We start from the raw sequence: 12635 nt of genomic DNA, 5'->3' as shown, positions 1-12635 counted from the left end.
CACTCGCATCAGTCAGGTTAGATGAGTCGCTCCAACCATATCCGGTATGACAGCCTGTCACTTCCGGTGTGTCACAAACATGATCGTTTTCGCTTCTGTAATATTAACACTTATTAATATATCAAAAAATAAAAATAAAAACTCATAACATGAATGCACATAATCCTTTTAAATATTAAATTATTTAAATTTTTTAATTTATATTAAATTAAATGTATTGGGCGGGACAATACGTTCCATCTTTTGCCATTATATATAATTTGTTGAGCTGTGGCTTGTATTCAATACAAAACAATTCATTTTTGAACCCAGTGCCCAAGTCAACAATCAATGCGACTGTGTTGGTGAGGAAACCCACTAACAGTAGCAATAACAAAAACAATTGATCCTCAAGCTTCCAGGAAGCATGTGTTGGACCAGGCTATTTGGAATTTGTATTCCAGGTTAGATAGTAAAGAGAGAGAGAGAAGGATGTGTACAGGCTGGCCAGACAGAGACAGAGATGGGAAAGATGTTCAGCATGTTAGTGATTAAGGATAGAGATGTCAAGGTGTTGACAGAGGCCAGTCGTGTGCGAGGAAGATGGAAGAATTATGAGGAAAATAAGAAAGAACAAAGGGTAGTAGAAGCACCCGTTGTGGACCAGGAAGTGATAAAGATTAGCATGAATGACGTTAGAAAAAGTCAATGAAGTGGATGAAGAATGGGACCGGACGACATACATGCGGAGGTATGGAAGTGTCTAGGAGAGGTAGCTGTATCATTTTTAACGGGATTGTTTAACGGGATTGTTTAATACAATCCTGGAGGGGAAGAAGATGCCAGAGGAATGGAGAAGTGTTCTGGAGCCGACTTTCAAGAAGGGAGACATACTGTTGAGGAAACTACAGGGGGATAGTTAATGATACGATGAAGCTATGGGGAAAAGTAGTTGAGGCTAGACTAAGGACAGAAGTATTTGTGAGCAGCCGTATGGCTTTATGCTGAGGAAGAGTCCCACCGACCATGTTTGCGTTGCGGCTAGTAATGGAGAAGTACAGGGAAGGTCAGAAGGAGCCGCATTGTGTCTTTGTAGGTATAGACTCTAGAGAAAGCCTAGGACAGGGTGCCCAGAGAGGAACTGTGGTACTGCAAGAGGACGTCTGGAGGAGCAGAGTAGTATGTCAGAGTAGTTCAAGACATGTATGACGGAAACAAGTGGTCATACAAGCAGTCATAGCTCTAGTAACGGTTCCCAGGAGATTCAGGATGTTCCACTCTACAGAGGAATATATGCAAGTGTTAAGAAATAAGTCTGTCAGTCAAAAAAATAGAATTATTTAGAGAAACAGAATTTGTTCAACTGTTCTATGATCCCTTTTTGAACACAGGTCGAGCTAGCAGTGGATACTAATATTGTTGCAGACAAGGCTTCTCAATGCATTAAAGACACACCAGAAGTCATCTCTCTATAAAGCAACACAAAAGGATGACATCATACATACATGGAAAAAAAACAGAGTTTTTGAACTTTATTTAATAAATAACCCATAAACAACATTGGTAGAGAATATGTTTTTGAAATAAAGGCACTTTGAAAACAATACTGTAAAGGCTTGAGCGTGGCACTTCAGAGGCATTTGGGTGTGAAAGCATCTCAAAGGTGATTCATAAAATATCTAAACAAATACTCTTGTTTCAGATTTAATAATAAACAATGAGCTCACAACAACAGAAATATATATTTGGTGTACTTGACAAACACAAGGAAGGGCCTGAGAATCAGTAAAAGCTACCGCAGCTAGCAAACGCACACATATTTCATTAGTTCATTGCAGCCTGTATCATGATTATGCCAAGCCTTGGATTGTTAAAACATTTCCACATTTTCAGAAGTCCAACAAGTGGTATACAGTCCCCTTTGTGATAGTATTTCAACACCTCAAAACACAAGGGCTGATGTTAATCTTCATCTTGTGAATTTACTTCTTATTATCCAATAAGAGCAAAAACAAGCATCTCAGCTGCAGCTCAAAACGACATTTTCACCTACTGCCATCCAACAAAACTGTCCAATCAACACTGAATGCTAAATACATCTGATACTCCCTACTGCAGTTGTCTTCCTTATATACACACATATTGATGCAATGTGCTACTATGGCTGCCAATTTACATATAAACTCAGGTCCTGTCTGGGACACACAGGAAGTCAGTGCACAGAGCGACGACCAGAAGAAGTGAAATACAGACTGGGTGACAAAGACGATGATGAATTCGTATACATACATTGTGTATTTAAAAAACGAAAAAGCTACCGGTAAGTCCTCTATCCATACCAGTCCTGTGGCAGGAAAAAAAAACACCTTCATGTCATCACTTCTGCAAATATGCAACTTAAAAGTATATACACATACTGTACATTTAAAATACAACAAATGCATATAATTCACGAGTGTTAGTAAAAATACAATGCATGGTACATTATAATGGCAAAGCGACAACAAATGACACAAATTCCACCACAATTTCCTTTCAGGCACCAAACCCACGGCAAATACTGCAGTGCTCAGATACTTGATGGCAGAGTTCACTGGAAACAACAATGGCATCATTTTCCTTCGTATTTGGGATTGACCACCGTCGTGACTGCACTTTTGTAGATGGGATTTTCACCCTAAAAAAAAGAATCATGTTATTATTATTATTCAGATGAGAAATATGTTCTTACATTCTTCAAACAAATTCACCAAATTACACAGAAAAATGTTACCAATGGGCATTTCATCACCTGCCAGTTATTTACAGCTCATAGCCATGCTTTTGTGACAACCACTACATACCTGGAGGTACAAATTAAGCAATAAATTCTCACACACATAACATACTTACCAGACAACGTTTTTGTATTGTCAGCGCACACTCATGCACCCATTTTTATTAACTATGAAGACAATGTGACTGTTCTTTAACTGAAACTGAAAAGACATGTGGCATAAAGGAAAGGTAGCCGCTGTGTGAAATAAAGCCACACACCAACAGTCCATGCAGGAAAGGAAAATGAAATACAAACTTAAAGGACAGCAGCTTTACGTCCATATTGTGGGTTCTGGAAGTTATTGATAGGACTCTTGTATATGGGGTTGTCTTGCTACAGGTAGAGAATAAGGACAGAATGTCATTCAGGTGGAAAGAGATGAACAGCAACACACAAAAAAAGAGAAAGATAATAAACAAAAGAGTATAGAGGGAAAAAGAGAGGCTGAATGAGTGTTCACCAGAAGCAAAGAAAGGAAGATGACATGAAACGGAAGGAAGGAGTGAAGGCGCGAGCTGACTAGAAACACGCTGCTGCCTGATGTGAACCTCGATCCATATCATTTTGGATTGGAAGCTCGAGCTCAGATAATAGGTTGCTGACTACAGAAAATGCCCCCTCAGAAGCTAATCATGACATATGCATTCGTTTTCGGTAACCACTTATGCTTTAATCGGTCATTGGGGGGTGGGGGCTGCTTATCCCAGATATGACCATTTAACTGGAGTTAATTTGTTAATACCAAATACTCTGCTGAGAAATATGACTCAAATGTAGGGCATCAAAGGAAGGATCTCTTGCAGCACCTGTACATTTTATTTTGAGGAAACCCCATATAATTGAAGATTCACTTCAAGTTTATGAATTGTAAAGGTTGTAGATTCAGAGACCTCAAGAAAGAAATCATAGCGGGAGCAGCATTATTGAGAAACAGCCACTAGGTGGAGCCATATTCCTACAAAAGATGGTGGGTTGAACTCCATCTATCTGATTTATTGATGTTGGCTGGTGACAGGGCACAAAGAGAGGAGGGGAGAGGCTTTGGCCACTCCCTGGAAAATGACCCGTTTTGCTGCCCAACACTCCCAAAAGAAGTCCACCAAGGCCCCAACTTTTTTCCTATTAAATTAGAACGTTCAGGAACAACACATTTAATCTGTTTCTACAGCTTTGGGCCTTCAAACAATGTGAGCGAGACACTGTAATAATATCAGAGTCTGTAAAACTCATCTGCTGCTACGAACAACAAAAAAGTCTTCACAATTCTATTCCCCGACAGAGGCTAGCTTTGCAGACAGGCCAAACAGCTGTTTTCCACATTTAAAAGACTCCTGCAGCCAAAAATCAAAAACATTTATACTGCTCTTTTTTCATAGAGTTGGGTTCCTTACACTCACCGTATCCCATTTGGCATTCATCTTCTCCTTTTCAAACTTGGCGAACTCTCGTCTGTCATGGATGATCATCAGCAGCTTCCAGATGAGCAGCAGGGCTAAGCCAATCAGCACGATGCCGGCGACCACGCCTGCCACGATTGGGATGATGTCAGGACCGGCAGGGCAGTCTGAAACGAGGCAGGGTGCAGAAAAGTGTTTCAGACACTTAAAATAAGACTGTAAAAATAACACAGCCATGGGTAACACGTGCATCTCACTGCTGTATATGAATAAACAAATGATCTCTCTTTGCAGCTCAACCACCGCAGTCCCTGTAATTAGCTTTCTCCGTAGCAGAATCCTTCCCCACCCGAGCTCATGTTAGCAATGGCCGCTGCTTACCCAGGTTGTCGACAACATGAACCTCCTTCTCCGTGTTGTTGTTGACGGCGTATGTATAGTAGAACCAGCAGTCGTTGGCATCCCTCTCCTTGCAGTGCATCACGGGGTAAGAGGCGTCGTTGGGCTGGGGGAGCTTGTCCCTGTGCTTCACTTTAATCAGGTTGAAGTCGCTGCAGTCTCTCTCACAGGTGTCCTTCTTCTCACCGGTGCTGAACGCCCGACACTGGACGCACTCTCTGTAGGAACAGAGCGTTGTTGCAGTGAGTAAACGAGGCAGGATTTGCTACCATGAAAGGGTTGCTTTAATCATGAAAACATTCGTAAAGTAATATCCTTTATCATATAACGTCCTTGTTATTTTAGACCATGGCTTTTAAAGCCTCTTCAGAAAAGGTGGAGGCGCCTGAAGTTAGTTTCAGAACTTCTCATCTATCTGTATCAACAGACTGAACTGAAATTATGTTAGTGGACATTAGCACAAAACAGACATGCTGAACCTTTTCTTAATGAATTCTCACAGAAGAATTACATATGATACAGGGAACATAGAGGAGGTTAAGTAAATGTTAATGACACAACAAAAATCAGGATTTAGCACCTAAAGTTACTGCTGCAATAACAAACACATGACCATCTTAAAGCGTTTCCGCATCAAACAACATCTTCCTTTCAGACTTACTTGTGTTCCACACAGACTCCAGGACAGGTGGGGCATGTCTCACAAGTGGGACCCTGGAATTTGGGGTCTGAACACTTGCAAATTCCACATTCACATAATCCTCTGCCATTACAGAGCTGCTTGTTGCTGGCCAAACACGTGGTGTTGTCCATAGAACAATCACAGGCACTCCCGGTCCACATGGGGTCACAGATACACACTTTGCACTCGCAGGGTCCGTGGCCTCAGGGAAAGACAGTCAGAAAGATGAGCTTTCTCTCCTTCTAAATATGATGCTACATGCACTAAAGACCGTCTGCTGCGCTGAGTTTGAAGCCTGAGAGCTGAGATCTATCGAGTTGTGAGACTCACCTCCACACAGTTTGTTTCCAGCGCGGTCGCAGTTGAAGTTGTCACACTCGCAGTACTGGCCGCTGTACCTCTCCTCGGGGTTTTCTCTCTTCTTGCACTCACATGTGCCGCAAACACAGTCTCCATTGTTGCTGCAGATGTCTGTGCCGTTGTCTTTACGGCAAGTCCGATCCATGTCCTCCGTGGCCACGTCGTTGCTGCTGCATTCACACTGCCTGCCCACACGCCCCTCATTACACCTGAGACAAAGGAGAGGTTGCCATTCCAGCATGTTTGGTTTTTTTTCTTTTCTTTATACAGCACAGAATGTGGAAATGCTGTCTGACTTACTTGCAGGCGCCACACTCAAAGGTTCCGTTGCCATAGTGGCAGAGTTGACTGTTCTTGATACCTTCCTTGTGGCATTCACACTCGCAGATGAAGTTTAGCGTAATCTCCACCTCCTCTGTGAATCCCAGGGGTTTTATCTTAATGGTCTCCGGCTTGCCTTGTTTCGGGCAGCCCTTCGATGTCACACTGATGGTGAACTTGACCTAGGAGTCAACAAGTAAATATTCTATCATGTATTAATATTAATTCACATCTGATATACTGTAGATTGTTACCCTCGCCGAAGCGGAAGCGAGGGTATTGCAATTGGGTGCGTTTGTCTGTCTGTTTGTCTGTTTGTCTGTCCGAGCGCATAAGTCAAAAACTAGTAACCCAATCGACTTGAAAATTTTACACAAGCAAGGTTCTGTCCGGGGCTCGGTCCTCCCAGAGAATGGCGTTGATCCGGATCTGGATCCAGATTCTAGAATTATTTTTACATCTGGAATTGTGCCTGTGCTGTAAACTGCCACTTTAAGGGGGAGGGGCACGAATGGCATGATGGGAAAAAGAGTCCAGAAGATGGCTTGTAGTACATTCCGGAGCAGCAAGCTAGAGCAGGTTTGGCCCCTCTGATCGGGAAGCCCTGTTTACTGTCTCACAAGATCGAATAGTCTATTGGAGGCGAGGGTCTGCAATCTCTGATTGTCGTTTTCTAGTTACTTATGTTATTATCATTGTTGTTATTTACTTAAAAGCATGAAATCCATTCCATTTATTTTGTCACTTCACTCTCTTAATGACCTGAGTGATGTGTGTTGGTTCAATGACCAGTAAAAGAACGCTTTCATAAACCTCACCTCGTCTCCAATGGAAATGTTGGAGCACTTGCGTCCATTTTCGCCCTCACTAACCACTCCATTCTTGCAGCGGGATGTGTAAGCTATGGTCACTCCCTCTGGAAGCTTGCTGTTCTCCAGAATAACTTCGGATGAGAGAGACTGCCAAAAGCCAAGAGAGATAACAACATAAATATTACCATTTCCTGCACTGGAATGTACTCTGGTAGCTTTTTTTAGACAACACATTCCAAAAAAAGCAGAATGCAAGTGTTTCACAAGGACGAGTCTGGTGGACTAACATTGTAAGCGTCTATAATGAGGTTGATAACGTTGCTGGAGTTGGCAGACAGGGTTCCCACTGCAGACTTTGGTATGAGATTTTTCAGCTCCTGAGGACAGAGGAAAACTTGTCTAATGTCGATGAACTAAAACACAGGTTCAATGACACATTTTGAATTGTTTTTATAGTCTGAAAGTTCAAACATTAACCATCAGCACAAACATAAAAAAAATGAAATGTACGCAAAGCTTGACTTCAACCTCGAAATAATGAAATTTTTCTCTACGGATACTGGACCTACTGCGATATTACAAAAAGAGGTTTAATCAACTTCAGATGAAACTGGATTGAAAAGCAACAGCAGAGCAGAGGATAACTAGAAAAGCACTCAGCAGCTCATTCCCCTCCTAATTGGATTTGCACAGTCCACATGGTGATCTGGATCATCATCAAAAGGTTATAAATTGTTCTTGGTATCCAACCATGAAAAGTAAACGTGAGTTGATACGTATTTTAAACTGCTTTTTTAATTTGTAAATGGGGTTTTAATGTCAAAATTAAATATTTCCCACAGACTCCAGTCTGGATCCGATCCAGATGAAATTCGCTGGGGAGATAGAGACCCCACCCTACAGACTGTGTCAAATTCCATAAACATCGGCCAATAATCAACCGAGATATTGAGGAACAAAGTTTGAAGCTCCATTGACTGCAATGTTAACATGAATCTCAAAGTGATCCAGAATCCAGGATCTCTTCTGGATCATCACCGAAATTCTAGCATCTGTTCCTGATAACATTCCTAACATTTCCTGAACTTTTGATCAAGATCCGTCCAAACCGTTTTGAGTTATCGTGCTAAAGGACAGCACAGGTATCAAGCAAAATGGATGGATTTAACTTCCAAATTCACACTTAGACACACATTTAAGGAGAGGGTGGCTGAAAAGAAAGGGATATAAATAAAGTTGTGTGACAGAGGAGAGTCAGAGGGGGTCTCACTTGGTAAACAGGCTGGAACTCTTCGGTCACAGCAAAGATAGTCTGAATGTTGTTGTCACTCAGCTTCTGAACCAGGTGAGCAATGGAGGGATAGTCCTTGAAATCCAGAATCACAATGACGCAATCAACATGAGCAGCAGCGTGTCTGAGACCTCAGCTGAAAGCGCCATCCCATAACCACAAGTCTTACGTAGTAGTGGCTCATTGTGTACACGTTGTTCTCCAGGTGACATTTCCCATCATTGGGTAGAACAATGCCGCCCAGTTTGCCGTCGCCTGCAAAGTGGAAGCCGGCATCGGTGGAGAACACCAGTAGACGAGTCACGTTCCTCCAACCGATCTGTTCCTGAGGATGGAACAAAAACACTCCCAGTGAACTGACAAGAATGCGACACCTTCACTTCTGACCATCGCTGCATCCTGTAAACAGAAAGAACACGTAATTTTCCTCGTTTCTTTTCTTACCCCACACACAGCCACTTGCATTATGGCATCGAACCCCCCCTCGGGAGAGTCCAGGTTTCCGGAGATGTGCTGCTGGCCCACCAGGGTGTTGAAGTTCTCGCCATTGCTGTTCAGCTTCATGACATTCTTGTAGCTGAACGGGCTGGTGCAGTTCTGGTCCCCTGTGCATGGGTTCAGCAGCTTGGCCGGGGTGGTGCTGATGTACGGCATGACGGTCTTTTCCACAAAGGAACCAAAACCTTGGAAAGACAGAGGAATTCACAATTTGAATTTCAACACAACCTACTAAGCTAAAAGGCAACGGTCGATTTTGTGAGAAAACATCTCATGGCAGGAAATCAATCGCAGTTCTTTGTGCTATGATTTCATTTCAGCTACTGAATGGTTAATCGTGCATTAGTTGCGTAGACTGTGGTTTTATAGGAAGGATTTTCCTTCCACATAAACTCAAACAGACAAAGCCGTTTAATGTCGTCACACTTCGTAACGGAAATCCTCACCTATCCTGAAATCAGAGGTGATCTTCGACATCTCGTGCATCAGACTGGTTCCCAGGTTCTTGACGTTCTCCAGATCATCCTTCATGGAGTAGGACAGGTCCATCAGGTAGTACAGGTCAATGGGGTAATCTTCCGCCCGTTTGAACTTCAGGTCGAAAGACTGGGGCTCACCTACAGGAAGTTATCATAACCACTGTGATTGATATCCAATTGGTTTCAAAGGTGAGAGGAGACTGCGTCTCACCAGATCGGAGGGTGAGCGTAAGTTTCTGGGGCTGGATCTGAGTGATTTCCTCCGGTTTCAGTTTATCTGCGCCCTTCTTGCGATTTGTCACCGTTTTGTTCTTGAAGACCTGCTGGCTCCCGTGGGGGTTTTCAATCATTTCTCCATCGCAGCCCCTTTTTAAGAGAGACTGCAGCTCATCGCAGCGGGTCGAGACAGTCTCACCCTGCTTCAGGAAGTTCTAAGAGCAGAAGCACAGGGATTACTAAATGCATAATCAATCAGGTTTAAATGTGACAGTCAGCGATTGGTTCATCATATCCTTGCATTATCTTGCAAAATGGAAAAATGCGACTCGGTAGGTCTCGCACTCATCTTGGCACGGCTTAGTGTTCTGTCTCGACCATTATTTTCTCAAACAAGTATCTCAAATGGTATTCAATTCTCTGAATGGATAACAGAACCGCCGCAGTGGCTCTGACAGACAGGGCCTGACAGATCTGCCTGAAATGATTCATTTAAAAAAATTTAATGATCTGCGCATGTGAAAAGTGTTTTAACATGCCCCAGAAACATGCATTCAAGTTGCATATAAAGAATGCAACACATATTTTTGTTTGAGAGGGTAAAATAACAAATCAATGAAAATGTAGTCAAACCTTTTATCAATGATCAAATTAACATGACATCTGCCAGCCAGAATTTTCTGCTCTAATCTATTTCTGCTTTTGCATTTCTAGGTCAACACTTCTGGACATTTTGTATTTATAAAGATCTGATCGTTTGTATCCTAAAACAATCAATTGCTTTCAAAGATGATTACACAACAATAATTAGTTGCAGACCGACACAGGCACCAGTCTGTTTGCTTCTTCTATGTGGCTAAAATCAAACTGCCGACTCAGCAGCGATTGCAGCTGACGGCGTGGTTTTACGTACTGGGTCTGAGCACCAGCCGCATTTGGCTCCAGCCTGGATGCACTCCCCACAGTATTTGGCATTGGCGTTGAGGCAGTCGTTCCCCTCTGGATGGAAAACAAAGAGTAAAGAGAAGCGGGGGCAGAATCAGAGGGAGCATGGGTTCTACATAGTCTCTGCAAAGTAAGCAGTCTGTTAGCCCCCCACCCCCCCACCCCCCATGTTCATGCATCAGTTCATCTGGAAGCCTGTGTGATCCATGGCAATTGGAGAAAGAGATGGAATATTCCATCTTTGTCAGTGACATCGTTAAGATCAAACAGCAGGCCTCTCTCTCAGGGGTGGTCGTCATCATTACGTGCAGTTTACTGTTCAAGATGACAAAACACGCTTACAACTACAAGCCATTTTCATTCTTACCTTTCTGACTGTTACTGGAACAAAACGCTCCCAATAATGCAGACATCAAGAGCAGCTTCAGATTCACGTCCATCTGGAAACACACACAAGGTAACATCCGAAGCTTTGAAACGCAATATATAGCAGCCATCTTTGTTAACGATCACAGCTTGAGTGCAGGTGGGCCCGATTGCTTGATTTCATAATGTCCTGGACAAACGGATCCCACACGGCAAGTGAGCGATGAAGCACCGAATCAGGGGGAGGCTCGAACAGAATTGGAGACAAAAGCTTTGTTCTTCTGGTCGGCCAAAGGCTCACCATCAGATAAAACACTTCTCACACACTAGCATGTATACGAACAGTCATGTGCGGAGACCCACGCACGATCACAGGGATTTGCCCCGTGGGGTTTTTTTTCTGTACAATCCCCTTTGCTGCAAATAGCATCAGCTCCCTGGAGTCAACCACTCTCTACTCATAAATATTGACCCCCTGTCTGTTCAGGCTCTTTGGCCAGCTGTATTGATGCGTCTTGTACTGCTCTCAATTGAAAAGCACGTGACTTACTGAGGATGAGAGAACTGAAGGACCTTTAAGAGCAGATTTGTGAGGTGAAGTTCTGTTTTGCAGGGGTAATCGTTCCGCTGACTCCCGTTGTAGTTTCATGTTCCAGAGTGCTGACATTTGGTAATTTCTGACAAAATGTCATATTCCAAATGTTCCATGATAATCGATCCAAAGGTTACAAAATAAATAGAAGTCTGGGACCAAAAGCTGCACACTAAACAAGTAAAAAAAAAACTAAAAAAACATACATGACTAGCGTCTACCATTATGGACCATAAATGTTCAACCTTCGAGTGATTGGCGTCGAACTAAAAAAAAGAAAAGATGTATTTGAGACTTCTTAAAACAATAAAGCCTTCATCCCTGATGCTATCGCTATAGCAAACAGACGTTTCTGTTATTCTTACTACTAGTGCTTGGCAGCTGAAACAGCTCAATGACCCGATGTCGCATCACGGTGCGAAGGATCAACAGGCTCCGAATCTAATTAGCTGGAATGTTCTACAAAGCCAATATCTAGCTTGACCGCTAACTCATGGAAGCCATCGCTCTGAGAATCGCCACTGCGGTGCCTAAATCGTGACCCCACTGGATATGTAAGCTCAAGGAGATAGCGTGACCCTTCTTCTCTTCCTAGGTACTAAGGCCAGTGACTGTTGCTGGCTATTCATAGAGGGTGCTGCATTCCCTGACACTGTGGTAAAGGAAGCTCTGACGTTCACTGTGCCCAGTGTTGAGTGATGCATTCCTGAGTGTGTGTGTGTGTGTCCGTTTATATAGATAGGAGGCCCAGACGGCCTGTCTACAGCCACCCAGATTAGATCAACTGGCCTGAATCTTTGCTGCTGTAGTTGAGAGACAGCGTTTTATCTCTCAAAGTTAATGCGAGCTGTGGGCCAACGAGTGAATACAATGTTAAGGCGAAGGAATTTAGGCTTCTCTAAAAACAGCAACCCCACATTCGCAGATATTTTCTTTTCACCGTAGCTGTGGTTTCTACTTCAGGTCCAAGAAATCATTATTCAAATGCAAACTATGCCTATAAAATGCCAGTCAGGTGTCAAGTTAGAAAAATCACCGTGTTGTCTTCAATCCCATGAAGCTTAGCAGCGGAGCAGAGGAATGCCGAGTAAAAGCGCTTACAATAAAATATGGCCAAGGACAGAGACCGGGCTGAGAAAGAAGGACGGGATGCTTATGCTGTCCTTTATCTGTGCTTCCTATCGGGAACATTTAACCCTCCATACTAAACGTTATTTATCTGCTGGAAAGAATAAGAATGTTTCCAGAGTTTCTCCAGGTAAATAATATACCGGTACTAGAACTAGCTATTACAGTAGAGACATGTTTGTGCTTCCTGCTTCTCGGTCTGAAGGTGACACACAGAGAAACATTCTCTCCAAAGTTCTTGTCCACTTGTCCAACACACCCCAGCTGTGACTAATGTCTGTCTGTGTTAAACGACTTCAAAGCTCGATCCGATGGCCAGAGACGGTGATGCGTCGCAGGCACGACTGAAACA

At 43.1% G+C, this 12635-nt stretch overlaps 1 protein-coding gene across 2 annotated transcripts; it reads right to left on the bottom strand.

Moving 5' to 3' along the window:
* Positions 1-1481: 1481 nt before the first annotated feature.
* itgb1a (integrin, beta 1a) lies at positions 1482-10637 on the bottom strand. Of its 2 annotated transcripts, XM_068748167.1 has the most exons (16): positions 10565-10637; positions 10166-10251; positions 9248-9467; positions 9004-9174; positions 8504-8742; positions 8229-8384; positions 8039-8134; positions 7056-7145; positions 6775-6915; positions 5936-6138; positions 5606-5844; positions 5255-5477; positions 4576-4811; positions 4195-4361; positions 3053-3130; positions 2599-2656 (listed from the first exon to the last, which is right to left on the bottom strand). In XM_068748167.1, the coding sequence occupies exons 1-15, from the start codon at positions 10635-10637 to the stop codon at positions 3053-3055; spliced, it is 2418 nt and encodes an 805-aa protein (XP_068604268.1). In that variant the 3' UTR covers positions 2599-2656. The 2 variants fall into 2 exon arrangements, with proteins under 2 accessions (XP_068604269.1, XP_068604268.1); XM_068748168.1 differs by lacking the exon at positions 3053-3130 and having other exon boundaries at positions 1482-2656; positions 10565-10628.
* Positions 10638-12635: the final 1998 nt, after the last annotated feature.

The sequence above is a fragment of the Brachionichthys hirsutus genome, chromosome 14 (assembly GCF_040956055.1).
Source record: "Brachionichthys hirsutus isolate HB-005 chromosome 14, CSIRO-AGI_Bhir_v1, whole genome shotgun sequence".
Taxonomy (NCBI): Eukaryota; Metazoa; Chordata; class Actinopteri; order Lophiiformes; family Brachionichthyidae; genus Brachionichthys; species Brachionichthys hirsutus.
This window is presented reverse-complemented; position numbering and strand designations above follow the sequence as displayed.

Coding starts and splice junctions, on each gene's coding strand:
- itgb1a (XM_068748167.1), bottom strand. CDS start 10,637: ATGGACGTGAATCTGAAGCTGCTCTTGATGTCTGCATTATTGGGAGCG. Junction 8,135..8,228: donor ACACAATGAGCCACTACTAC/GTAAGACTTGTG, acceptor CTGGATTTCAAG/GACTATCCCTCCATTGCTCA. Junction 3,131..4,194: donor TGAATGCCAAATGGGATACG/GTGAGTGTAAGG, acceptor CTCTACCTGTAG/CAAGACAACCCCATATACAA.